At 51.4% G+C, this 24779-nt stretch overlaps 9 protein-coding genes across 9 annotated transcripts; 6 read left to right on the top strand and 3 right to left on the bottom strand.

Annotated features, from left to right (window-relative positions):
* Nucleotides 1-709: 709 nt before the first annotated feature.
* Nucleotides 710-4827, top strand: GUITHDRAFT_100678 (hypothetical protein; the record flags this gene model as incomplete). The annotated part of the gene is made up of 7 exons (XM_005840627.1): nucleotides 710-744; nucleotides 1387-2265; nucleotides 2313-2415; nucleotides 2467-3671; nucleotides 3720-3825; nucleotides 4097-4345; nucleotides 4423-4827. 7 exons carry the CDS (start codon nucleotides 710-712, stop codon nucleotides 4825-4827), a joined length of 2982 nt encoding a protein of 993 aa, XP_005840684.1.
* A 19-nt stretch (nucleotides 4828-4846) lies between these two features.
* Nucleotides 4847-6469, bottom strand: GUITHDRAFT_100679 (hypothetical protein; the record flags this gene model as incomplete). The annotated part of the gene is made up of 12 exons (XM_005840628.1): nucleotides 4847-4923; nucleotides 4964-5027; nucleotides 5068-5185; nucleotides 5233-5358; nucleotides 5405-5457; nucleotides 5580-5733; nucleotides 5789-5852; nucleotides 5902-5935; nucleotides 5980-6117; nucleotides 6162-6245; nucleotides 6291-6350; nucleotides 6401-6469. The coding sequence occupies 12 exons, from the start codon at nucleotides 6467-6469 to the stop codon at nucleotides 4847-4849; spliced, it is 1041 nt and encodes a 346-aa protein (XP_005840685.1).
* A 1050-nt stretch (nucleotides 6470-7519) lies between these two features.
* Nucleotides 7520-8141, top strand: GUITHDRAFT_100680 (hypothetical protein; the record flags this gene model as incomplete). Its single annotated transcript, XM_005840629.1, has 4 exons — nucleotides 7520-7657; nucleotides 7730-7789; nucleotides 7849-7875; nucleotides 7923-8141. 4 exons carry the CDS (start codon nucleotides 7520-7522, stop codon nucleotides 8139-8141), a joined length of 444 nt encoding a protein of 147 aa, XP_005840686.1.
* A 4081-nt stretch (nucleotides 8142-12222) lies between these two features.
* On the top strand, nucleotides 12223-13355 carry GUITHDRAFT_150268 (hypothetical protein). The gene is given in 10 exon segments (XM_005840630.1): nucleotides 12223-12397; nucleotides 12453-12553; nucleotides 12612-12651; nucleotides 12699-12740; nucleotides 12791-12839; nucleotides 12889-12945; nucleotides 12991-13064; nucleotides 13113-13172; nucleotides 13226-13315; nucleotides 13335-13355. 9 exon segments carry the CDS (start codon nucleotides 12245-12247, stop codon nucleotides 13262-13264), a joined length of 615 nt encoding a protein of 204 aa, XP_005840687.1. The 5' UTR covers nucleotides 12223-12244; the 3' UTR covers nucleotides 13265-13315; nucleotides 13335-13355.
* Nucleotides 13309-15577, bottom strand: GUITHDRAFT_160905 (hypothetical protein). The gene is made up of 16 exons (XM_005840631.1): nucleotides 15347-15577; nucleotides 15231-15304; nucleotides 15083-15189; nucleotides 14968-15031; nucleotides 14874-14920; nucleotides 14759-14825; nucleotides 14657-14708; nucleotides 14509-14606; nucleotides 14383-14466; nucleotides 14262-14337; nucleotides 14117-14201; nucleotides 14011-14071; nucleotides 13868-13935; nucleotides 13753-13798; nucleotides 13603-13711; nucleotides 13309-13558 (listed from the first exon to the last, which is right to left on the bottom strand). The coding sequence occupies exons 1-16, from the start codon at nucleotides 15492-15494 to the stop codon at nucleotides 13371-13373; spliced, it is 1374 nt and encodes a 457-aa protein (XP_005840688.1). The 5' UTR covers nucleotides 15495-15577; the 3' UTR covers nucleotides 13309-13370.
* Nucleotides 15578-16269: 692 nt separating this feature from the next.
* GUITHDRAFT_150269 (hypothetical protein) lies at nucleotides 16270-17075 on the top strand. Its single transcript, XM_005840632.1, has one exon. It carries the CDS (start codon nucleotides 16435-16437, stop codon nucleotides 17011-17013), a length of 579 nt encoding a protein of 192 aa, XP_005840689.1. The 5' UTR covers nucleotides 16270-16434; the 3' UTR covers nucleotides 17014-17075.
* A 1211-nt stretch (nucleotides 17076-18286) lies between these two features.
* GUITHDRAFT_150270 (hypothetical protein) lies at nucleotides 18287-18754 on the bottom strand. Its single transcript, XM_005840633.1, has one exon. It carries the CDS (start codon nucleotides 18726-18728, stop codon nucleotides 18432-18434), a length of 297 nt encoding a protein of 98 aa, XP_005840690.1. The 5' UTR covers nucleotides 18729-18754; the 3' UTR covers nucleotides 18287-18431.
* Nucleotides 18755-20660: 1906 nt separating this feature from the next.
* GUITHDRAFT_100683 (hypothetical protein) lies at nucleotides 20661-22377 on the top strand (the record flags this gene model as incomplete). Its single annotated transcript, XM_005840634.1, has 13 exons — nucleotides 20661-20714; nucleotides 20762-20836; nucleotides 20897-20933; nucleotides 20992-21047; nucleotides 21094-21174; nucleotides 21231-21276; nucleotides 21327-21354; nucleotides 21415-21451; nucleotides 21494-21542; nucleotides 21982-22061; nucleotides 22105-22128; nucleotides 22176-22252; nucleotides 22305-22377. 13 exons carry the CDS (start codon nucleotides 20661-20663, stop codon nucleotides 22375-22377), a joined length of 717 nt encoding a protein of 238 aa, XP_005840691.1.
* A 649-nt stretch (nucleotides 22378-23026) lies between these two features.
* On the top strand, nucleotides 23027-24753 carry GUITHDRAFT_100684 (hypothetical protein; the record flags this gene model as incomplete). The annotated part of the gene is made up of 10 exons (XM_005840635.1): nucleotides 23027-23053; nucleotides 23191-23348; nucleotides 23398-23509; nucleotides 23554-23626; nucleotides 23674-23762; nucleotides 24105-24158; nucleotides 24203-24300; nucleotides 24407-24461; nucleotides 24543-24601; nucleotides 24651-24753. The coding sequence occupies 10 exons, from the start codon at nucleotides 23027-23029 to the stop codon at nucleotides 24751-24753; spliced, it is 828 nt and encodes a 275-aa protein (XP_005840692.1).
* Nucleotides 24754-24779: the final 26 nt, after the last annotated feature.

Below are 24779 nucleotides of genomic sequence, written 5' to 3' on the forward strand. Positions count from 1 at the left end.
GACTTCTGGACCTTTGACGCTTCCCTTACCTCGGCCTGTCGATCCTCGTTCGGGGGAGCCGTAGCAGCGCGCAGACCGTCAGAGTCAAGCAAGGATATACTCCACTCGTTCTCCTTGCCCGTCGGTCTGACATCGGGTGCCCTCTGCAAGAGTTTCAGGTACAGTGCAAGCGTCTATGGCGACCTCGTTCTGACTTCTCTCCTCCGTCCTTTGCCTCCCACGGGACTTGCGGATCGCAGCCCTGCGACTGCTGCCATTCTCCTGCGGCGAGACCTCTTTCTGCTCATTCGAGGGAGACTTACGCTCCCCGTGCTTCCTTGCCCCCGCACCAGTCGCATCTTGCAGGAAGCGTTTGGGTCTGACGAACGCACCTGCAGCTGCAATCATCACGCCTTCCCTCCTCTTCCTCTCACCTGAATCACTGTACGGGGAGAGAAACTTGGCGTCCTTGCCAGCAGAAGGTTCGTGCTCGGCAGAGTCTATGAGCCTGAGATAAAGGGCAATCAGATCGCAGGGCAGGAGAGCCCGAGCCCTCACAGGAGCCCGCTCGAATGCAGCTCGTCCTCCAGCTCGTCCTCCAGCTCGTCCTCCAGGATCAGAATCTCTCTCTGCCTCTCATTCGGCGTGGAGGAGGTTCTGCCTTCTGACATGCCTGGCCTCACTCCAGCGCAAGTTGCCTCCCCCGCCTCATCTGCTCAGACTGTCAGACATGGCGATGCTAGTGTTGTGTGTTGTGAGCTACTGGTCTTTGAGAATCGTTCCTCAGCTCGTTCACCTCGTCAGCTCTGCCCGACTGCTCTGACCGCCAGGTGTTTGAACCAACACACTCCCCTTCCGTCGATCTCAAACTACCATCAACTGCTGCTCATTTCACCAATCGCACCTCCTTTCCCTGCCCAGTTCTCAAAACAAGCGCTCTCTTCGGCATTCTCCTCGTAACCTTACTCGCCCTCATCCGTCTCCTCTTCTCGTTCTCCTTCCTCTCCTGCCGATCTCTCCTCCCCTTCCTCTTCCCCTCCTCCACCCTCCTCTTCTCTCCTCGTCCTCGTCCTTCTTCTCCTCGTCCTCGTCCCTTCTCCTCCTCCTCCTCCTCCTCCTCCTCCTCTCCCTTCCCCTCCTGCTTTCCTTGTTGCCCGCTTGTCGCCTTCCGACCATGACTACTACACCGCAAGTCCGATTGCAAGGGGTCTGTCAGGTCAACCGAGGGGGTGGGTCGCTCTGTAATATGCCTCAAATGCAGTGGGAGCAGGGGGCAAGAGGGGAAGGAGGCAGGGAAGAGGGAGGAGGAGGAGGAGGAGGAGGAGGAGGGAGGGCGAAGATTGGGTTCAAGGAAGGAAGTGGCAGACAGCAGCAGGCAACTGGTCGCTCAAGGCTCATCAATCGCAGGCAAGTGCATGGCCCATCGCAGGATCCGCCCAAGTCTTCCTCCTGCATCATCGACGATGACATGGAGGCGCGAGGACGAGGAGGATTCGACGCAGTGTTCCCTGAGGACCGCAAGTGGTATCCTGCGAGAGTTGTCTCCAGGTCTTTCAGGGTCTCCAAGGTAGAGTTCGTCGGGTACGAGGAGGACGGGGAGTACGAGGTCAGGAGCGAAGACATCCGTCCTTCTCTCTCCGACATCTTCATACTCGTCTCCACATCCAGCGCAGACGAGACTCGGCTCAGAGTGCAGGTGGAGGCGGACGCGACGGTCGAGGAGCTCAAACGTCATGTGGAGGCAAGACTCCAGACCCCCAGCACGAGGGTGAGGCTGATCTACCAAGGCAGAGAGCTGACGGACCCAACTTGCCGTCTCTACAGCGACTGCTCGATAAGAACCAACAGCACTCTACACCTGTCCGTTAAACATGGTGATGAGGATGGCGAGGATGGGGGGGAGAAGTTCGCTGTAAGAGCGCGGGGGGCTGGGGGAGGTGACGGAGGAGACTTTCCTGCTTTGATGAAGAGACCGACGAGTCATCAACTGGCGCACAAAAAGAAGAACCAGAAGGCCAAAAGCGCGAGCAAGCGAGGGGCAGGAGATTGGTGGTCCTCGCTCGATGGCGATGACGTCATCTCTTTGGATCCCCTTTGCGACCTTTCGTATGAACCATTCTTCCTTCCTGCCAATGCAGGGGACGAACCAGCCGACCGGGGTCGAGCTGGTTGGGTAGACTCCTACAATTTCTTCGACGGCAAGGTCTTGTCCAGATATCTTGTCTCGACGGGAAATTTCTCCCACCCCGTGAGCAGGAGATCGTTGGGTCGCGCCGAATGCGTGCGGTAGCTCTCGCCTGCTGCCTGCTCCCCGTCTTATGATTCTTGTGCAGGCTGGACGGCTACATGGAGAAGAATGGCTTCGGCGAGGCAGGAGTAGTGCACGCGTTCGACCTCAAGGACGACAAGACTGATAACGGCAGGAACCACCTGGAGGTGTCGCAGATGTACCTGTGCTCTCTTGCCCTTGTCTGATCCGCGCGGCAGGCGCTGCAACGAGAGGCCGAGTCGATCCTCCAATCGCTCTTCTCCAACGCTCAGAGAGATTATCCGTCAAGGCGTCATAGTCAGCCTCGTCCTCGTCGGGTGGAGGACTCGTTGAGCCTCGCGGCCCCTCCCCCTCTGCGCCAAGACGTTGTCCAGTCGAGGATCGTGGACGACGACGAGGAGGCAGGCATCGTTCAGCACCAGCAGATGATGCAGGAGAGCTGGCCCGAGCTGCCCCGCTTGCAGCATCGCTCCAAGCCAGAAATGGTGCATGCTCCTGCAGACTTCGGTTCCACACGGCAGGGGGAGGAGGAGGGGGAGGAGGTGGGAGCAGGAGAAGAGGAGGTGGAGGCGTTTCCCTCAGAGCCCTCGGAGCCTTGGGCCGAGCAGGACGATGCCACGGTTGTTGACATCTCGCGGATCAGCTGGCCATGGAGGTGGACGGCCTCTGCCACGTCAGCGATCAAGGACGTCGAGGACCCCGGCCTGCAGGTTCTGCTGGAGAGGCAGATGGGAGGAGCAGCTCGAGACTTTCGGTTTGAGGAGGAGATCTCTTTCATCGAGCATCAACTCCAGCAGGCAACAAGCTGCGGGCGCTCCTTGGTCGAGCTCGGATTCCAGGTGAAGCGAGTCTGTGTGCTGCAGAGCTCGGAGGTGGAAGAGAAGTTCGCGGGGTCTGTGAGGTCCTTGCAGTTTGACGTCTGGGCACGAGAGGGCTGGAGGGAGGAAGCATGTGCGCAGGGCCCTTCGGGAGGAAGGAAATTCTTTTGGAATGCAGAGACGAGGGAGAGCCGGTGGACTCCTCCTGCTCTTCCTGCCCTGGAGGGGTTAGAGGTTGGAGGATCCGAGGCTGAGGGGGAGCAGGAGGGGGGGGCAGGCTGGCAGGTCTGTGTCGGAGGCTTTCCTGCTGTGATGAGCTGGAGGACGATGAGCAGCGACATGCTGAAGGGGATCAAGAAAGGAGCGAAGAAACTCCTGGAGGAAGTGAGGAGGGAAGACGAGGTCGTCGCTGCTGACCTGTTGGATGACTTGGACCAAGCTTCTCTGGAGAAGGGCGGGAGCCAGCTGGTCTGCACTGAGCTGCCTGCTGCTCTTGCCCTTGCTGCGCGACGAGCAGGACTAGAGGTGGAGGGGGTGGAGGACATCGACGAAGGAGCAGAGCTAAGCCTGCTGCTCGGTCTGTCGGTGCTTGGGGAGGAGGACAGGTCATGAGGTACAAGACTGCAGGAGAGAGCTCACTTGTGTTGAGGCAGAGACTGGAGCCTCGTGGCCGATCCCTCCAACGACGGCTTGCGTGCAGTTCAGCTTCGTGACCACCGATGGACCTTGAGACGCTTCGTCGTCACTGTTTGTCGCCTGGTGAGTTTTGAAAGGAGCCTGGTGGTGCGGGAAGGAAAGGGAGGAGGGGGAAGGGGGCAGATAGACATGGGAGACTCACAGTGTGATGTTGTGGATGGCTGCAGGTAAGGACAGAGTCTCCCTCCCTCCAGCCACCAGCAGGAGTGCATGAGGGGCAGGTGCTCGTCTCCATGCTGAGCCAGGTCGTTCGCACCCCTTCTCCTCCTCCTCCTCCTCCTCCCTCCTGTCTTCCTTTGCGCCCTCTTCCATCCGTCGTCTCATCATCCAGCAGGAGGGTGCAACGATCCGCTACACTATGGATGGGAGCGACCCTCTTAACGACGAGCAGCTGGAGACGGGTCGGGTGCAGTCGTACGACCGGCCCTTCATCCTCGGGCAAGGCACCTTCAACATCCGCGCGGTTGCGATGAAACTCGGCATGGCCGACAGCCTCGAGTCTCGTGCCCTTTACATCGTGAAAGCGAGATGTGCTCCTCCTTGTTTCAGCCCAAACGTCGCCGAGCTCTGCGCTGGCAACAAGGTTCCTCTGACTTTGACCTTGCGCTTGACTCCTCGTCCTCTAGCTGGGCCCATCCTCGCCTCTGACTGCCTCGCTAGATCTCCATGTCGACACGCACGTGGGAAGTACTTCCAGACGCCAAGATTCACTTCACCCTCGAGAAGGTGGAGGAGCCGCAGGGGGATGGAGGTCAACGGGTGCGGGCTCGCCAGGGGTTCTTCCAAGAGCCGCTGGTCCTGCATGAGGAAGGGGTCTGGAGCATCCGAGCAGTCACCATGCACACAAGCATGCTGCCCTCAGAGAGCTCCTCTGTCAGGATTGTTGTCCGTGCACGAGAGGAGAGGACAGGGACGAGCGAGGAGCAACCGGCTGGCAGCGAGCAGCGAGCTCCTGTTGCACAGCAGGGGGGGATGGGAAGGAGGTGGTCGCCTGTGACCTTGTCTCTTGTCGTCGCGGTCTTCGCTGCTCTTGTTGCTTTCTTCCTATCAAGACCGGTGACTTGAGACTTCAATGAAGTGTTTACTATGTGCCCACTGCCAACTCCCCCCCTACTTCGCCCCACCATGTCAGCAATGCGTTGGTCAGAATTTTCGCTCCTCCTGCACGACATCAGGTAGGTAAGGACGGCGTTTGCGTCACCGTAGAGAAGAGCCTCCTTGGGGCTTTGAGTCAGGAAATGCATAATGCGGGTGAAGTCGTTGACCTGCGAGCCTCAGCTGCTTCGACATGGCGGCGCGTCTCACCTGTTGCCACATCATCTCATCGAGCAAGGATGCACGCCTGAGAATGCTCCTGTGCAGATCCCACATGCGGACTTTCCTGTCTCCTCCTCCTCTCAGCCCTGGGCACCACACGCGGAGGCTGCAGCAGCAGGGTCAAGTGCAAGGAAAGCACGGAGGAGCAACCACCTGCTACATCGGCTCTTCCTCAGCAGGTCGATGGCATGGAGGCCAAGGATTGCGCTCAGACGCAGGGAGCATGCAAGGGAGGTGAACAGCGACACGTCCAGCTTCCGCTTCGTCAACATCGCACAACTAGACGAGAGGATCAAAGCCCCTCCCCCAGCAGCGGAGCCATCACCCGGCAAGGAAGCTGAGGGCTATGAGCGGTAGAGGGAGCATGCTTCCGTCCTCCTGCCCTCACATCACAAGCGATGCTCGACTTGTTTCATCTCACCACCCTCCTCGTACGTGATGACGCTATGACCTTGTGCTCGGTCAACCAGGCAAGAGCAAACGGCAAGGACGGGACTGACCACACAAGGGAGCACAGAGCAGGAGAGCCCGAAGCTGGAGAGACACTTGGACTTGACGGGGAGGGACGAGAACCACGGGTCTCTCTCTTCCATCATTAAGGATGTCCTCAGCCCCAGGACCGCCGCATTGATCACCACGAGCCACCTCCTCAGCCTGCTCGCCTTCTCACACTTCACCACGTCCCGCTCCTCTCCCGTGTTCGATTCACCTCGCCGAATGACATCCTAGGTCAACAGCTCCTGCCTCTGACGACGCAGCAGCCACCTCCTCTCCTGGAGTGCAAGTCTCGTCAAGGATCAAGTCACTGGTGATCCCATCCACCTGACGATCCAGTAGCTTCCGTTGCACTGCTGCTCTGCGGTACGTCAAGGACGTTCGTGAGGGTTCAGATCAAGTCACCTTCTTGCTGCGATCGTACATCTGCAAGGATGAGCTGACTCCTGCACACACGAGCAGCGTCGAAAGTCGAACGGTGAACGTGTGGGATTGCCGGAGAGAGCCAGCAAGCATGGACCAAGCAGCGATGGCGACACCATCCTGCAGGAGCTCAATGATGACAGCAAGAAATATGCCAATCTCACCGAGATCAAGACAGAAACGAGGGAGTTCTGAGTGAAATTGTGCATCAAGGCAGATTCGTCACCATCAAGATTCCCTGCTGCTTCCTGCCGGCAGCATCATGGCAAGTCTTCAAGGAGGATGGAGGAAACCTCATCCCTGTGCGACAGCGGCTCCACGATCCAGTAGCCCTGATGCACGTTCCATGAGGACTGGCAATCAAACTTCAGAATGAGCCGCACGCGACTGGATTGGTTACGACCACAGCCAGTCCGTCCTCCTCCTCTTGAGTGTAGCCGCTATTGTCATCAACGTATGGCATTGCTGCCATGGCAGGAAGCGATCGAAGCTGTCTTTGCTTCTCTTCGGCTCAACTTCCTCTCCTCCTCGACGCTACTTCGCTACAGCCTCCTCCCCCTCCACTCAGCATCAAAAGCGTCTTTACTACTACAACTACCCCACTCGGCTTTTTTTAATAACGAAAATGTAGGATTAGCTTTCTTGCTCCTGCTCCCGCTGCTGATCCCGGCCCACTGCACCTTCTCCTTGCTCCGTCCCGCCCTCTCCTTCTTTTCTCTCAGTGTAGCACTGCCAGATATCTAGGATGACGACTGGTAGGAGAGGACACGGGAGATTCCACAGTCAGTGGAGAATGGAGCGACGAGGTCTGGCAAGGAGTCGACCTGAAGAAAGGGAAATGCCGGATGAAGGAGGAGCATGAAACACAAACTCCCACGTCTGCCGTCATGTGGTTTGAAAGCCTATGTATCCTTTGGTTAAGTGCAGCATTCGATGCGAAGTACTGAAGAGTAGGATCAAAAGCAGAGGCAGAGAGAGAGACATAGGGCGTCGTTCAACAGAAAAGACTTTCAAATCGATGTTTGTGTTCTTTTACTTCTTCCTATCCTTTCTTGTGGATATGTGGGAATGAACTGCAGGTGAACGCCCAACACAGAAATTTACGGATTTTTCTGGTATGCGCTCTTCAAATATGTAGAAACCCACATGTTCACCGAACAAGTCGCAAATGCGATGAAGGTTCGATCCAGTTTCATGGTTTGAGACAGAAATATTTTAAGCAATTTCGTCGCTGAAACAATAGTAACTGAACATAGAATACGGAGGAAACGATATCTTAATCCTGCTCTCGTTTCTGACTACTAGGCTTTTTCCAGAGAAACAAATTGTAGCTCATGACAACCTCTCTACACAGTCCGTCTTCCTCCTCCTCCTCCTCCTCCTCCTCCTCCTCCTCCTCCTGATATGCTAGCTGAGAGTAGATGAGTCCTCCGATGCTCACGTCACTGCCGCCGCATTCCCTTAAAAAAACGCAACGGTTGTCAAAGTCAAGTAACCGTCGATAAACGACTCAAACCGCGCTATGGTGTTGTCGCAGCAGGAGATAGAGAAAGCGCACGACGCGTTTGAGAAGTTCGACGTCGATCATTCCGGCTGCATCGACGCATGGGAGCTCAAGGAGGCCATGAAGTCCCTTGGCCAGAACCCGACAGATGAGGAGGTTGGTTGCCCACGAATCTCACTCTCAAGATTCAGAAAGCCGATGTGCGCGTTGCCTTACAAACTGTGACAGGTATTTGGTCTTCTTGCGCAAGTCGACACTGATGGATCCGGCAATATCGACTTTCAGGAGGTGCGTTGTGTTCCTGGGAATGTCTCGGTTGTCAAATCACAGCCTGAAACACATCGCAGTTCCTTCAAGTCATCGAGAAGCAGAAGGTATGTACTTGAGGTGTAAGCCTGCCTTAGTAACGACGGACCTTTAGGATGCACACGGATCGACTGGAGAAGATTGGGACATGGTTTCCGCATTTGTCGCTCTTGGAGGTAACCCTGACAAATCTGGTGAAATCAACACGGACAAGTTGCGCGCAACTATAGAGAAGTTTGAGCTGACAATCGACATTGAGAGACTCATCGAAGAGACAGATACAGATGCTTCCGGCCTGATCGACTATGAAGAATTCAAGGCTATGCTGAGCTAGATGACAATTCCAGTGATTCGCTAACTATACGCATGAAACCTGCAACAAGGTTGAGTGCCCATGATCTCGCCCTCTACCGCACTGGCTTTCAGAGGGCGCTTAACGTACATCCGCGCAATAATGTCTTTAGCTTCACAAGTTCGAACCTGTTTCTTCCTTGCGCGTTTTTGCTCTAGAAAACTTATGAACATCTTAATTTTCCAAAAGCCTGTAATTGAAAACACAATTGGTCGAATGATATTGCCTGAATCGCAATATGTCTTGTGTTGATATCTCTTCATATGTGTAACCTCCGCAGATGAAAGTTCCGTTCATGATTGTGTTCGGATAAGGCACACAATGGAAAAATCACACTAGTTGTCAAAATCCCAACGCATGTGAGATTCAACATCGTGTTCTGCTACGGAACATTGTGTCCGACGACTCATACACGTTAGAGATTAGTTCTTGGAATTTCCAGTACATGAGAATAGGAGAACGGAGGGATTGAATATCACCTGGTGTTTCCTCGCAACACAATTGGACAACTTGGGTTTCCCGTGCACGTTTCCAGAGTCGATGAAGCTATCTCGACACGCAAACAAAACGCTTCAGCGTTTCACTTTGTTTATTTTCTGGATTAAGATAATGCTTTGGAAAGGAAGAGAAGGTCTGTTAGAGAGGCTTTTAAACTTTGATTCCAAATTTCTTTTCAAGGAGCGGCCTGCGAGCAAAGTTTATCTTACTTTCTTGAGAAAATAGTACTTACTCATGGTGAGCATCACTCTTTGCACATGAATAGAAGAATCCTGAGCAAACCTTGACAGATTGAAATCTGGAAAGAGAAAAAAAACGGCTTTCAGATGCTGACTTTGCTTGCCAACACTGACTGACCTTGCAGGAGTGGATCGCGTTGGGGCCTTTGACCCAAAGAATCCATACATGCTCTCTGCCTTAGTGAACTACATGGGAATGTAAGATCGAATAACAGCAAGAATTAAAAAGCATGGCACGCAATATCATTCATTGCTAGAAAGTAATGCAATTCAATTGCAGAAACGAAAACACCGAGTATTCCGTGCGATCCATCAAGCATAAATGAAAGATAACGGAAATTCATGCAAACATGAAGCTCAAAGTTCATCAAAGAACATATTCCTGTCAACTACACAACGCCTGAACCGATGTTTGCAACAACGTTCACGCACCATTTTTGCCAAGAGCCGCCTGCACTGCGAAACCGTCTGTAACTGACAATGCAATCCCCCAGGCACCTTCACTCGATCAGTCTCCGTCTCCGTTTCCGGCGGCCGGCCGGGCCGGCCCGCAAGGCCCTGGGCTGGTCGCTGGTCGTGAGCTTGACTCGGATATCTCAAGGGGCCACGACGATGACGGTCAACCTCGTCTTTTGAGATTGAAGTTACAAGTGAAGTTTTACGGAAACTTTTATTCCAAATCTGCCTCCCGGAAATTTCGGCATTGAGCGATACTACCCCACCCTACCTATTGAGCGAAACATAATCTGAAAGGTATGGGTGGGACATGAATTCAGGGATGTGACCTCGGAGGACCGGAAGGAAGGCCGTGACAAGTCAGAAATGGACCCCAATTTTCCCAGAGGTTTGTAGGGGTACCCAACAGGATAGGGTCACGAAATACATGCTGACTTCGCTTGATGACGTTGGTGACCAACATACCCTTCCACCACCCGGCATTTGCACTGGTTTTGGGGGGTGGGATAATTATCGCTTTCGTACCCACAAGTCCACACCTTTTGTTCGACATCGAGAGGGAGGGGTGGTGCCTCCAGATATGCACCCAACCGCCCCTCGACTACATCATGCTGTTCATGACTACCCTACCCTGAAATCCAAAGATTGCAACAGGGTGGTCGACCAAGGTATTGCAAGGGTGGGTGAACGACGCTAAAAAGAGGGGTGAATGACACTGAGCACCTCATAGGACCCTTAATCTTCCGAAATACCTTATTTTCGATCCAGTAAAACCCTTGCTGATCACCACCCACCTCCCCCATCAACATAGAATGAATTCCTATCCACCCCCCTCGCTACCACTGAGCTACCACCAACAGTCGTATGGTCTGACATAAAAAGATTACCACCCACCATCTGCTCCTCTACCTCTCTCGGTCTCACCCACCCCCTGACTTTCAGTGTGATTGCGACCACCCACCCTTTGGGTGAACTAATCTAAACATTCCCCAAATCTCAGTGGACCCAACCCGCAGTCTGTCTGCCCGTCTTCATACCACCCACCCTTCTCACCAGGAAACCTTCCGGTAATACCCCTCTCTTCAAAAATGTACCCTCACCCCCTACCCGGTCTCTCTCCCGTTTTCCTTTGGCACTGGGGACCGTGAGCAGAACCTCGCTGTCCTCATCTCCTCTCTACAACCTGTTGCTGCGGCGGCGGGCAGAAGAGACAGACAACTGGTGAAGATCAAGATTCGAGACGTTTGTGAGGGGCTAACAGCACTTATCCTTCCGTTCAGTCAAACAAGTAGAATCTTTGCAGAACTCGAAAATTGGAACAAGCGGACAAACAAAAGAATTGGTAACTTGGGGCTACTTTGCGCAGAATGTCCTGCAGGCGATCAGGAAGATGCTCGAATCGATCAGGAGAAAAATCTGACCTGAAGAAACTGTGCCCACTATGCTTGACCCCAGTGCGCGTTGGTACGGAATCAAAGCATTTTTTAAGCTCAGAATGCAGCAAATATAACTCATATCACACGGGGTCTTCTGAAAGCAGAAATGTATCTTGTATGGTGAGTGGGAGACATCTCGGCCAAAATTCTGCTCACGAGCCAGCAAATCGTGCAACACCGTCAATTCACTGGGATGACGTGGATGGAAGGTCACTTGAAAGGTGCTCGAATTCTCGCCACGAACCCAAGAACTTCCACAGGAATTGGGATATGATTGATATGTACAATGACTCCGATGACGATGACACAATTGCAAATAGTGAGAACGGTGAAACTTCCTCAAGATGCTCAAGATCGAGCTTTTTCTCAGCAACATCGGCATGGAATGGTCAATTGGAGGAAACAATATCGAAATTCTCTCATGATACAAAGGAACTTTGTAGTCAGATTGCTTTTGCTTTAAGATACGAAATCGAAGAAGGTTTGCGCGAAATGCAGATGAGGCGGACAACGAATGCATTTGTTGGATGGAACGAAAATTCACTTAGAGGACCCTTGTCACGATCAGTTTCGAGACCAGGGTGGACTGGCAAGTAGCGGTTGTGTTTGGCGATAGTATGCATGCAACTGAGTCAATAAATGCTTGCCATTTCTCTGTACTCTTCTTTTAATGCTACACATTCATGTGAGATTCCAACAATTTCCATCTTCTGGATCTTTGGAATTGCTCTCAGTGTAAGTGGGGCCCTTGAGTCTCAGATCAGTTTGGGTGAAAAAGCAATGTTACCTGTATCAGCTCGCAAATGAAGTTGTCTCGATCGTGATTGCAGTGAGCAGAAGTGGCGATGGTCGTTCATTGGCAACGAAGGGAAGCTAATGGCCGACCGCGAGCTCTGAGGAAGAAACTCACATCATGCTATTCTGACAAAAAGTCTATCTGCTTTCGACATCTCGCTCGATCTTTGAGCACCCTGAGGGAACAGGCAGAGAGGAGGGCCCATTGTTCACCACACGCGCTCCCTGTTGCAGTCTTCAATGCGCGCATTTTCATGCCGTGACCGGCACATTTAGGTCACGGGGTTGCTCTTTTGAACAATTCCTGAGCCGTGACCACGAAAATGTATAAATTCTATATCTAATACGCCCTTATATATTGCTATCACTGCTGTTCGGAACATGGCGAGATTGACGGAAAGATTGAAGGTATGCGATGCACAAACATTTGGCGAGAAGAGAGGGAAAGAGGAGGGAGAGGCTGAAAACTGGTTAGGAGATTGAAGATGGTTCGGTGAGGTCTGAGTACATCTCCTCTTCACCCTCGAATCCATGGCTGGACTAGTTTGCGCCTCATGTGGACTTGTTTGTGCATCGTGTGCTCAAAACTCAATCGAGACGGGATCGAGGGTTCGAAGATTGGTTATAACGCTGCAAACAGGAAGAAGCCGGTGCACAGTGGATGAAGATCGTGAACCACCCATTCACTGACGCGATTGCGAATGGATCCATCGGCAAAGAGGCCATGAAGTTCTACTTGATTCAGGACCACCGATTCCTTGACAACTTTGTGATTCTGCTTGCTTCGATGGTTGCAAATGCACCGAGTCTGAAGGTGTGACGCTTTGATGGTCTTTCCTTCCGTATATGTTACACCTTTCATGATGCAGGACAGAATCCCTGGCTGCCAGTTTCTTGGACTGATCACGGGAAAGGAGAACACGTACTTTGAGAGATCTCTTGAAGCACTTGGAGTGGGCGAAAAGGAGAGGTACATCGCAGCTGAATTACTATCCGCCTCGGTATTTCATTGGCTGAGGAACTTTTAGATGCGAAACTCCGAATTCATCAGCAACGAACGGCTTCATGGTGACTGTTTCATGTGTCCATTTCTTGCTTTTCACCTCCGAAGACAGGAGCTGATGCTGAACACGGCAAGGAGCGGAAAATACGACGAAGTAGCCTTTTTTCCTTTCTCCTTCCCTGTCGCGTCTGACCAGATGGATAGATGCTCTGTTTGCTCGTGGTAGCTGAATGGAGCTATCTCTCATGGGCCGGTGGGTAGGTTGGTTTCAGCTTCCAAGGGATGAGTGTTGTTGTTTGCAGATCGTGTGAAAGGAGGGAGGCTGTCGGAGCTCCCATTCTGGTGCAACGAGTGGATCGGTGGAAGGCATCTCTCAGCCCTTGTTTGAGTTGAAAGTCCTGTAGATCTTCATTGCGGCGAGTATTTCGAAAGCGTCGTCTCGTACCTTCGAGGCCTTCTCGACAAAGCAGGAGAGACGGTGAGCCAAATGCTCGTCCTGTCAAGTTGTTTGACTTGTCATGCACAGATGGACGACGAGAGCTACGCTAGATGCAAGGCCGCGTTTCTCAGGGCGGTAGATCTCGAGGTGCTCGTCTACTGACATGATGGGGTGAGAGGTCTCATGGGGTGATGCTTTAGGTTGAGTTCTTCGATCAAGCTTGGAGCTTGCACAAGTGAATCATTTTCTGCGAGTGATCTAAAAGGATTACTGGTCGCTGCTTGTCAGCAAGAGAAGTTTATATGAGCAACTTGGAAATGTGAACATTAAAGGTCTACTTGTAGTTCACCGTCGTCTGTTGTTGCCGGACATGACGCCCTTCAGCGCCGAGGAGATGAGGCGGTTGGCGACTCGAGCTGTGGCCTTGGGTCGATCTCGCGTGACAGGCAGACCAGAGGCCAAGAGCTCTTCTCTTGTTGCTTCTTCGCACCTCATCACCTGCACTTGTGCAAACTTGCCCTTCTCCCTCATCCCTGAGCAAACGTAAATTTGATCTCACGAGAATGCAAGAGATCACCCAAGAGGTCCGCCTGCAGCTTGTCTGCCGCCCCGCAGCTCGAGAAGATAGCCCAACCCCAGCTCGGAAACTTGCAGCGGAAAGCTACGTTGTCGCAACCGACCACCTCCTTGAAACATGTGAAGATGTGACAAAGGTGCACGATCCTACCTGGATGTGACGTAGGAGCTCGTTTTCAAACATTCTCGAGCCAACGCTGTACATGCAATCCAAAGGAACAAGACAAAAATGTCATTCCTCAAGCTCATCATCAGAATACATCTACTTGCTGTTCCAGGTTATGACAGAAGGCAAATTTTCGAAATGATTTCGTGTTCTCTTCCGATTGATTACCTGTGATAGGCCATCAGCCCCTTTGCCATCGCCTTAGTAATGCCCTCAAGACACTTGAACGAAGAGATGGTTTACCTCTTCGAAGATGCTGTCGTTTGCCTTGATAAGTCGGATGTGGGAAAGAGATGCCACATTCCTATCAGCCAAATGATTGGTTGAATACTTTTGAACAGGTGCCCACCTGCACAATTTCTTTCCAAAGAAAATGCGAGAGAGAGAGATGTTTTTCGCATCAGAAGGGACAGAAAAACCTATAGCTTGAATGCCTGACAGTCGAAAGATCGAGCAATCAAGCGTCGAGTTCGACTCTTCAAGACGATTCTCACCCCTTTCAATCACCGATGCTCTCATGTTGCACAAGATGGTGCTGTCGACCAGACGAGTTCCCTTCCCCACAGCAATCTTTCACAGGCATCAAACTCTCAAACCCATCCATCCTGCCTTCACCGTTCCATGACGATAAGCAATCCAGAATGATTGTGGAGGCGGACGACAGGAAGAGGAAGCTTGTTGTAAATTGCTCGGGCCATTCTGATCAGACCTTCAGTGCTGTAGTGGTCCAAGTACTACAACCTCGCATGTCTCAATCAAGTTTTCATTCGAAACATGTCTGATCTTGCAGGAATGCTTCACGGTGTCAACTTCTACTTCATAGAAAGTTGTTAACTGCCCTGTCAGGAGAATTACTTTGCACAAGGCAACGATCACGAGGAAGAAATGCCTTTCTGAGTGCTCAAGTGGACCACGATCCTTGCATCGTGCGCTTCACTGGGCTGCCGTTCTCACTTTAAACATCTTTGACAGCCAATGAGAACATATTGACCTGTGCAGTGAAACTAAAGAAACCGTTGTCCGGAGCCCTGAGCTGCCAAGTGGGATCCCAGTGACACCTGCTTATGACATTTCAGGCAAGGGTGGCTGGCACAAACATCTGCAACCTCGAGTTCGAGCTTGGCTTCAGCTCTAGATACGTCTTCTTCTTCGGCTGCCGCAGGTATCAGCGAGCAGCTCTATGTGAGGGGAAATTGTAACCTGGTCTTCCCAGACACGAGATGAGGTGAGATCCATGCGAAACGATTCGTAATCATACAACAAACTGACAAGGAGTGAGCTGCCGCACTGAAAGAATCAAGCTTGACATTTCCACCTGCAGTCGGTCTGTTGAGAGGTTTCATCTGGGTTGGAGGCCATTTCAAAGATCGTTTCCTGCAAAGCTTTGTCTTCCTCAGGAATTCGCTCTGAAGGCCTTGATACCTGCAGCACGTCAACAAGGAGTCTCGCAGGCGTAGGCTCACCTGCCCCACTTGGTCATCAGTCTTGTGCTGATCGTCATGCTCATTCTTTTGAGAACTTTCTCCGCCCACCCGTGCTGCATGAAGTAAGGGCCTGCAGGACCACACTGTTGGCTTACCCTGTCTAGGACGGTAGATGGCCATAGCAGGTCTGTCTCTTTTTCCAACGCTGTTGTCAACCTCTCGGGCGTCCGGTGTACGTGAGCTTTCAATCTGTCTCTGGGATTCATTCTCATTGCTCATTGCCTCTGTTCCAATCGAGGTCATTGTGCGATCCGATGTTTCAGACGAATCCTTGCGATGTAGGTACTGCAATGCGCAACATCGGGGAGCAAGATCCTGTATCTTAAGACAAGGAAACCGACTAGTCTGACATACTTCGACACTTGTGGGCTTCTCCAGGTCTCCCTCAGGCATCACCATCACTCTCATGCCATAGCGGTCTGCAAGGAAAGAGAGGGTCTCTCGGAGCGGCTGAGACAACGGGGGGAACACCATCCTCTTCTGAGCGCCTCTGGAGCGCATGAAGGATCGGAGCAGGTGGTCGAGCTCATCCTCAACCCTGCTCGAGAACTTCCTCGTCCTGCTGAAGCTCAGGGAGTCCAGCAGCTCCCCTGCTGCCGATGCATGAAGGCTGCCATTCATCCGCCCCCTCCGGCTCTGAACTAACCGACTATGAGCCCGCCTAAGAGACCTTACAAGCTTGCCTCAGAGCCCTCTGCAAGCCCGCCTCATCCAGGTGTAAGGAGTCAAGCTCCAAGACAGTCCTAAGGATTTTTGCAGGCCACCATGATGACAACGGAAAAACGAAAGTACACTTATTCGGATAAGATTAGGAATTATGAAACGGCTATCCGTGTCAAAGGTCGCATGCTGACACTGCCAGACATACGATGTACCCCCATATTCCCTATAATTACAAGGGGTTAACAGGAGCGACTGTCGGAGTTTCTGACTCTTGAATATGAAGAGTCAGATCATGTGTCCCGTGATAGTTTGTGCAATCGTTTCCGTGCTTGCACCCCCGCTTGGACAGCATATTCCACCCCTTCACTTTCCTCCTTCACCACCGCACTCCTTCCGACGCTGTTCAGATTCCACCCGGAGCCCTCTCATCCCCTGACAGCTGCTTAGAACTTCTAAGTTTACAGTCTCGTTGTCCCTCCTATTCAAAACTTGGTTCATTCCTTGCGGAAATTTTGTGGTCATGGAGACTCTACTAGACTCCAACAATCTGATCCATTGGATGCAGAGCATTTTTGATGTGGTTGATGACAAAGGCAAGCACCAAACCCCAAATGAATCGCAATCTAATGATGTCAACGTACAGATAGACTCAAAGAGAAAAGAATCAGTCGGCAGCGCCAGTAGCATTGCATTGCGATCTTGTCTGAGTTCCTCCAAAAGCCCATCGCCAAAATGCAAAAAGAGCGTCAAGTTCGCATCAGGCGATGCACCCTGGTCGGATGCAGACCTTGCACGGAGGCTGGACAACTGCAATTCTCAACACGACTTCAACCGAGTCGTTACTTTCAATAAGGAGACTTCGCCCAAACGACCCAGTTCGCCGATTATGGTCAGAAGTTCCTTGTCTCCCGAACCAGGCGCTTCCAACCATGAAACAAGTCAACAAAGTTCTGATGCTCAAAACCTTGCCATGAAACATGCACTCATGGCCAGATCGATTGCTGGAAACATGAACGAGAAGCCCACTCACAACAAACCTAGGAGGCACTCTCCTGAAAGAAGTTCTAGACTTCTTCAGGGTGGCGTCATGATTCTATGATATAGGAAGTCTTGTTGATTTTCGGCTCGTGTTCGTTGTGAATAAACAATGTTGTCGGGGAACGCAAATTTCCTGCCTTTTTAATCGTGTCCGATCTGGAGACATGTTTCTGGTTCCAATCCAGCACGATCATATACATATTGGAATGCGCCAGGTCAATGTGTCAAGATTTGACATATTGCCATGATTCTACCAAAGCTACCATATCTCTAGTTGATCGCCAAAGAAAACAAGCCTGGCATTCACTACGTAGCTCCAGCCATAGTTGTGCTCTGTCGACTGAACGAAATCCTAATCAAATTGATTGCACCTTACACGTCTGAAATCATGACGATCAAGCTCTATCTCAAGTATCGAGCTACATATGATTGCTACATCGCTGGACATGCTGACGATCGGAAAGCTCAAGTACTGTCGAAATATACAACCCGAGGTAGGGCTATATGTCACGGTCCCACCTGTCCGAGATTATGAAAATGCGAAATGGTCACAGCATATTGGTGAGCTCGGAAATCATCCCAATCTTGCTATCTAATATGTCTCCTGTTTTTCTTTGATCTTGGCCCGTCCTTCTTCGTAGCTCTGGGCTTAAGAAATAGCACCCCGTTTGCGTATAATCAAACTTGCAAAAGGCTTTTAAGCTTGATTAAAAGTTAGCAGCACTCTAGTAACATCGCAACACAATCGAGGTCAAAGTCACTGTCTTGAATCTTTTATTAGTTTTCATGCTTTTGGGCCTTGGTATACAACTTACATTAGGAAGGATCTCTGAATACAGGAATGGTGTGGTATGTAACCCAGGAATCGGGTCAAGGTAAAGTCGAGAAGCAGCAGACTTGATTTGTCTCCAGGAGAGTAAAGTCAAGCGAATATCTTATGGATTCTCTGCCCGTACTAACGCTCAAGATAACTGACCTTATTTCTTAGTTGACCAGGGGTGGTTCAATAAGTCATGTAGGTTCAGCGCTCTTGTTATATATGATGAACCTTCTGGTTTCAGTGTACACTGTCATCATTTGCTTGTGGGAAGGAGATCTGTGTTGATTTGTGGCCCTTCTGCCTGCTTGCTGAAATTTGTAGATCTTCTGCCTGTTTGTTTCAGCAAGCAGGCAGATTACAGCACGCAATGCTGTAAGTGCTAACCCTGCCATTGATTCATACTACAAGTGGCCGCCCCTTCCGTCGCATACTTTGAATGGCATTTCAAAATAATTTTCCATACTTGATTTGAGAGAATCGTTGAATGTGCTCTTTTTCTTAGAGATATTTGTTTCAGAGAGGTTGATTCTTTATTTTGAACCTTGCATGAACATGTTTCCAAGAAATAAAAAGAATAAATGTGTCTTAAGAGGTGCAGGTGACCTACCTTAAAACTTGATTTGATTTCTAACAAGTGAAGTCTGCTTGCGCGATCGACTTCATTTTTTCTGCTTTCTATTGGCCCAAGTTTGAGGTCTTGATAAACGCCTGTCCGTGCTCTCCCGCCTCATTGTGGTCAAATCAGGTTCCGACGAAGACACTTCCAAACTGAACCTCACAGTCTTCTTTAAAGAGTCCGTGCTCGAGCTTCTCCGCATGATCGTTCGATGACTAGTCGTCGGCGACAAAGGCTGGTCGGGATTTGAAAACATATCATTCCACCATGTCACTAAGCCTTGATCCAACGACGGCAGAGCAAAAGCCAGGTCAAATTTGGGCAACGTTTCTGCGGACATGGCGGTTGGATCAGAAAGGGGATCAAAAGACGGTGATGCAGTCGCAGTGTTGCGATGCACGGACTGCAGATGAGATAGCTGGGAAGGGAGGACGGGAACTGGAGGGGAGGAGGCCAGGAGTAGGGACCGCAACGCTGACCGCAAGGAGGCAAAGGGTTTTTCGGAGTCGGGTGGGGCCGCCGGATCGGAGTTTCGGATTTACTACACATCTATTGGGCCCACGTCACTAAAAGTTTTTCAAACTATTTTATCAAATTTGAAATTATATGATCAATCTTCCAAAATTTTACGATGACTCCATGCTCCGGAAAAGTAACCGTCCTTCAATTATACTTGTAGATATATCAAGTAGCGCGCTTTTTTATGTGACATAATCAGGACAATGATGCTCCCAAGGGGTCTGGAAATCCGGAGACAGGTTGATGAGCTCTAATCAAGTTCCCGGGCAACGCCAGTAACCAACTAGCTAACTTTACTCAGCCCTTGTTTCCCTTGCCTGGTTCCACATCCATGGAAGGGAGGGAGGGGAACAAACTTGACCAGCACGATGAGGAGGTTGATGGCAGAGCTCGCAGACATTGAATCATTCTCACAGTCCAGTGCTCCAGGTTGCTCTGAGGTCCATCTTCCCCCACGAGTTCTCCTGGTGCTCCTCCTTGAGGTTCCTGTCCTTCCTTGTTTTGATCCGTGTTTGCTCCTGTAGCTTCGCAGATGACGAAACCGAGGTAGCAGCGGTGTCATGCTCAGATGGAGATGAAAGGGAAGAGAGCTACATGTACAAGGTGTTAACATTGTGTCTTTCAGCGGGACAAAGTAACGATTGGTCAAATAGCTCGTCGTTCCAGCGGATACCTCTGAGTTCAAGACATGTGGGCCAAGTTTGACATGCGCATGTTCCATGACCTCTTGCTTGTTCTCCCAGTCCTCAACATGCCAGGAGCGGACATCATCAAGTTTTGTGAAGGTGGACGAACTCCATGTGCTCCGGAAAGTGATGCTAGCTCCAGCTAAGAACCTTGGTTATGAGAGTAGTTTACCGACCCTGGAAATCCATTGCCTGCCCCCCTTGTACTTGTTGTGGTCTGTCCCCGACGGTAACTTCCGCTAGCTCACCTAGAGCTTGCCAAGTCATCCTCGTCTTCAGGTTATCCATCCGATGATCCTCCCCGTTTCGAGGTCGCGTGCAGTTGGCTCAGTCCAGTTCAGATCAAGCAACTGGAGCAGTAAGCTGCGGATGTTGCTCCTCGTCATTCAGCTGAGTCTGGCAGGGTTATGCTAGGGATGTGGGAGGAAGTGAAAGGGAGCGGAGTGATATTCCTATGGCAGGACTTCCTGTAAAATCTCTGTGTGAAATTCATCGAGTGACGGAGCCACCAAATTTGCAGGCACAGGGAGAGCATGCGGTCCCTTGGCTTCGGAAAAGAGGTTCGACTAGTCCCTTGGATCGACGAGGAGGATCCTACAAATGGTGGTCTGAGCGCCATTTCCTTCTGTGCTCCAAGTTCAGCGACAGCAGAGGAGGTTGCGGTAATTCTGCGACCGGACCAAACATCAGATGTTGTCGATCAAGAACAAATATCAAGTCTGTTGAATGATCGCTTTGTCACAAAGTATCTAGCATTTGTGAGACGTTGTTTTGAAGTGAACGATGCAGAGATGCAAAGGTTTCCTTGCTTGCTCTCCTTGGGCAGGGACTGGTTCACTCGTTTGCAGGGAATTCTTGCAAACCCAACACACGTGTGACTTGTGCTTGGAATCTAAGGTGAGCAAGTGCTATACACTGCGTGCGATGAAACAAGTTTTGTTTGTGTACAAGTTGGGCAGCAAACATCGGGTGCTGGACTGTGGGCATTATTATTGCACAGATTGCTTGTCATGTAAAATGCCTGTGCTAACAATATGCACGTGTTCTTGATGCGTTGTTGGCTAGCCATGTTTCATCTGCATGTCTCAGAAGGCTCAATAGATCTCTTGATCTGCCCCAAGGTACTTGTGATGTGTTGTATACCTTGTATGTGATTGCTGAACGCTAGGGAGATTGCCGTATTCCGATAGCTCCTTATGTTGTGAAAGATATCACGAACCAGGAGCTCTACAATCGATTTCAGGTGACAAGACCGTGCGTCTGGTCTGTTTGCATGGAAACTCTTGTTGATCTTCCACACCAGACCATGTTTCATAAGAAGTCTCTCGAGAAGATAACAGGTGTTACAAGGATACAGAAAGTGTGGTGGAACTTGTTTTCTCATTCTCATGCTGCAAGGACTGCGATTTTGTCCTCGTTGTGCAAGTTTGGATCAGATAGAGGCTCATTCAGCGGTCTAGGCAGCATCTTCTATATACTCCTCTATGACTGGTGCCGCAGGGAACCGAGGAGGGTGCCTTCGAGCCTGTTCCGTGCGTGCCAGAGACAGCAGGAGATTTCAACCTCTACATATGTCCCAAGGTGTTGCGTTGAAGTGTGTGCGAGCGAATGGCAAGCGCTGTGACTGCTTCCTGCAGTGCAGCTTCACGTTCTGCGGGAAATGCTTCAGGGCGTATCATCCAGGTCGTTGACTGTCCGTTGAAACTCTCCACGATCTCACGTGGATTTCACAGGAGTTTCCTGCGAGTCCCGAGAGTTCCAGTGAGTCTCTTCTCCTGCAGCAGCAACTCAGTGGAAGGAGCTCATGGCTGTTCCGATCAGGCAAGTGCTTGACCTCAGCAACCCAAGGCTGCAGCAGGTGAAATTTGAAGCATTGCGCACAGTCCGTCACTCGCTCCAGTCCATGCAAGAGCGACTAGCCACTCAGAGGCTAATCCAGCAAAGCACCGGTCAGCTCCTTGCTTCTCCTGCCTCTCACGAGGTCTCATCGCTGGTTGCACTTGTATAGTGCCGTGCCCTACATGTGCGATAGCAATCGAGAAGACAGAAGGCTGCAATCACATGCTTTGCACGTGAAGCACTTCTGTTGATCGCGTGAGAACATTCATGATGAGAACGCCTTTGGACAGGTTTTGTGGCACACACTTCTGTTGGAACTGCGGGAAGGCGATCATGTTGAGCAATCCATATGATCACTTCTCATCAACAGGCTGCAAGGCGTTCAACGATGAAGGTACAAGTTGAGATGTCTATCAGTCGCGATATGGCCTGATGAGAGTTCGTCCTGGCCTGCAGACATTGAGCGAATTAGGATGCAGCAAGGCTTTCTGGGGGTAGGCAAACCTCTTCTGCGTGACGGAGGGAAGAATCTGAAACCAGAGCAGGCAGGAGCGCGAGCAGACGCGAGGGCGCAAGCCGTTGGATTCTACCGGAACCGCCTCGGCCGAGCGATGGTCAACGATCCGAGGGTACGTGTCTTGTGCTCTGTACTCGCCTGACTCGAATGTGTAGGCGGTTCCTTGTCCAAACTGTCGGGTGAGTGAAGATTCAGATTGTGATGAACTTACCAAGGATGATGCCAGGAGCAAATCATGAAGCGAGGAACCAACAATCACATCACCTGCAACAACTGCTCAATCCAATTCTGCTTTCTCTGCCGGTGAGACCGTCACTCGCTGCAGGGTCTCCACTTTGATTCTCCTTGCTGGCAGTGTGCGACTGAAGAAGATGGCGGGACACTTCAACCCAAGTCATCCCCAGCACAGTGACGTGCAAGACACATGACAAGGGCGACATGAAACATGTAACGACTCAGTCGCTTCTTTCTCAGCATTTGGTTTCTGGCACTCAGCTGATGACTGCAAGCCTGCTGATAACAACACGACGCACAGCACACTGCTCTCTCAGCTCTGCGAACTGAACGGCAACAGTCGCAAAGAAAACAAGAGAACAAACTAAGTGATGGTGCTGCCGACACTGACGGCTCTGCCAACTACCGCCGCTTGGTCATGAAAGCCTCTACCGCATGGTACGGTAGTACCGCTCTTCTGGCACTATACCGAGGCATCAGAGAAACTTCGGAAAGACGCCCCGATGCTTGTAGATAATCACTGACACGATGTTGCCATTTCACTGACTTAACTGATGAGCTGCATAGAGCCATGACTGCGGCAGATATCAGTGTTGTTGTTGTGATAGATTTCAGTACAAGTGCTGCCTCCCTTCACGGCTCTACTCGTCTGAACTCCGAGTTCGCATCTCAGTGAGAGTTCTCAGTACCATCGAACTCGCAGCGCAAAGTTGCTGTCTTCATAATTCGATATCAGTTCTCACTGTTCTCAGGTGGAACTTATTTCTGTCTTTTTGTTTATAAATACAAGGTCCTGAGGTGAGCTCGATCAGTCTACCTGTGTTTCCGCAAAAGGATGGCGAAATGAGAAACCAAGCAGCGCTGGCAATGGTTGCAGGAGGGTTGTGGGTAGGGGGCATGCAGGGAGCAGCTTTCGTCGTCATGCTGCTAGGAGGTATTTCCTCCTTCCCATCCTCCCCTGCTATGCTTCTTCCTCTTGCCTCGCTTCGTCTCGTGACCTCGACCAGTCTGCTCTGCAATTATTCACTCCTGCCATGCTTGCAGTGGGCATCTTCCTGCTGAAGTCGATCATATCGCCAACGCTCGGCGTCGTCCCTGTGGACATGACAGGTCAGGTTGTGATCGTGACAGGAGGAAACAGTGGCTGCGGGCTAGAGACCGTCAGGTCAGCACGGGTGGTGACCAGGGGTTCAGACTGAGCTCAATCTTATCAGGATGTTGGCTGGATGGAATGCTACTGTGATCATGGCCTGCCGCGATGAGAAGCGAGGAGAGATGGCGGCAAAGGACGTGCGATCTTCTTTGAGCCCTTCGAGCAAGGGGGAGGTAGCTCCTGCTGATCCCGCTGCCCCCTACCTAACGGTCTCAAGGTGCTGGTGTGGAAACTTGACCTTGAATCCTTCGATAGCATTCGAACTTTCGCTCAGAAGTTCCGAGCAAGCGGTGAAGCTTTCACACCCGATGTCTTGCAAGAAGGCTGACCTGCCCAGGCATGCAACTGAATGTGCTGATAAACAATGCGGGGGTGCGATACCATGCTTTGGAAATAACGCAAGATGGAATAGAGCTGCACTATCAGGTCTGAGAGTTGTTGAAGATAGTTCGAGGTCCTGACTGAGTGCAAGGTCAACCATCTGGGACACTTCTTGTTGAGTATCGAACTCCTTGAGCCTATGAAGAAAGCAGCACGGAATGGTCGGAGAGCAAGGTCATCACCTTCTACTTTTACCTCTCCTCTCAACTCTCTTGGTGCGTGCTAACTCCCGGCTCATGACACCAGGATTGTACATGTTTCAAGCTCAGCCCACCATTTCGGAGTGATAGAGAGCAGCGTATACTCGTCCAAGATAAGGAACACCGACGAGTCGTCCTTCAAGGCAGCCTTGCAGCCAAGCCGTTCATCTCCTCACGCTTGAAGCAGCGCCGGATGAAGGAGAGCGTCGAAGGAGTCTACGGAGACACCAAATTGATGCAGGTGTGAGACAGCAAACTTGGTCTCAGCGTGCTGATGCCTGGCAGGTGGTGATATCGAGGGAGATGGATCGAAGGCTGTCCGAGTACGGCATCAACTCCTACGCTGTGCATCCAGGCGAGATTTCGCACTTGTCGGCCATCATGTGATGAGAGCAGCAGGTTTTGTGAAGACTTCCTTCGGAAAGCGAGACAAGAGATGGTGAGGAGTGAGGTAGCGTCACAAGGCTGTCGCTGAGCCTCCACGAACAGGCTCCAAACTTTCCTTGTCCTCACTAGACCCCTGCTTGCCAGAGACCCGATGCAGGTCTGGTGCCCTCCTCTTCCAGTCCCTGCCCCTCAGCTTCCCCTCCCTCCCTCCCTGTTTGATCGAGTGGTTGGGGCGCAGGGGGCGATGACCCAAGTGTATGCGGCTACATCTCGTGAGCTCGAGGGACGCGGGGGACTGTGAGAGAGCACGCGCAGAGAAAGCTTGACCATGACGGTGATGCTGCAGATATCTTGATAATTGCAAAGTCGCAACTGCGTCAACTCTATCCCAGGATGCAGCACTGGCGAAATGGCTGTGGAACACAAGCATGGATCTGATTTCTGTTTGAAAGCACGAGGAGGAATAGGAAGTTAG

The sequence above is a fragment of the Guillardia theta genome (genome assembly GCF_000315625.1).
Source record: "Guillardia theta CCMP2712 unplaced genomic scaffold GUITHscaffold_5, whole genome shotgun sequence".
Lineage (NCBI taxonomy): Eukaryota > Cryptophyceae > Pyrenomonadales > Geminigeraceae > Guillardia > Guillardia theta.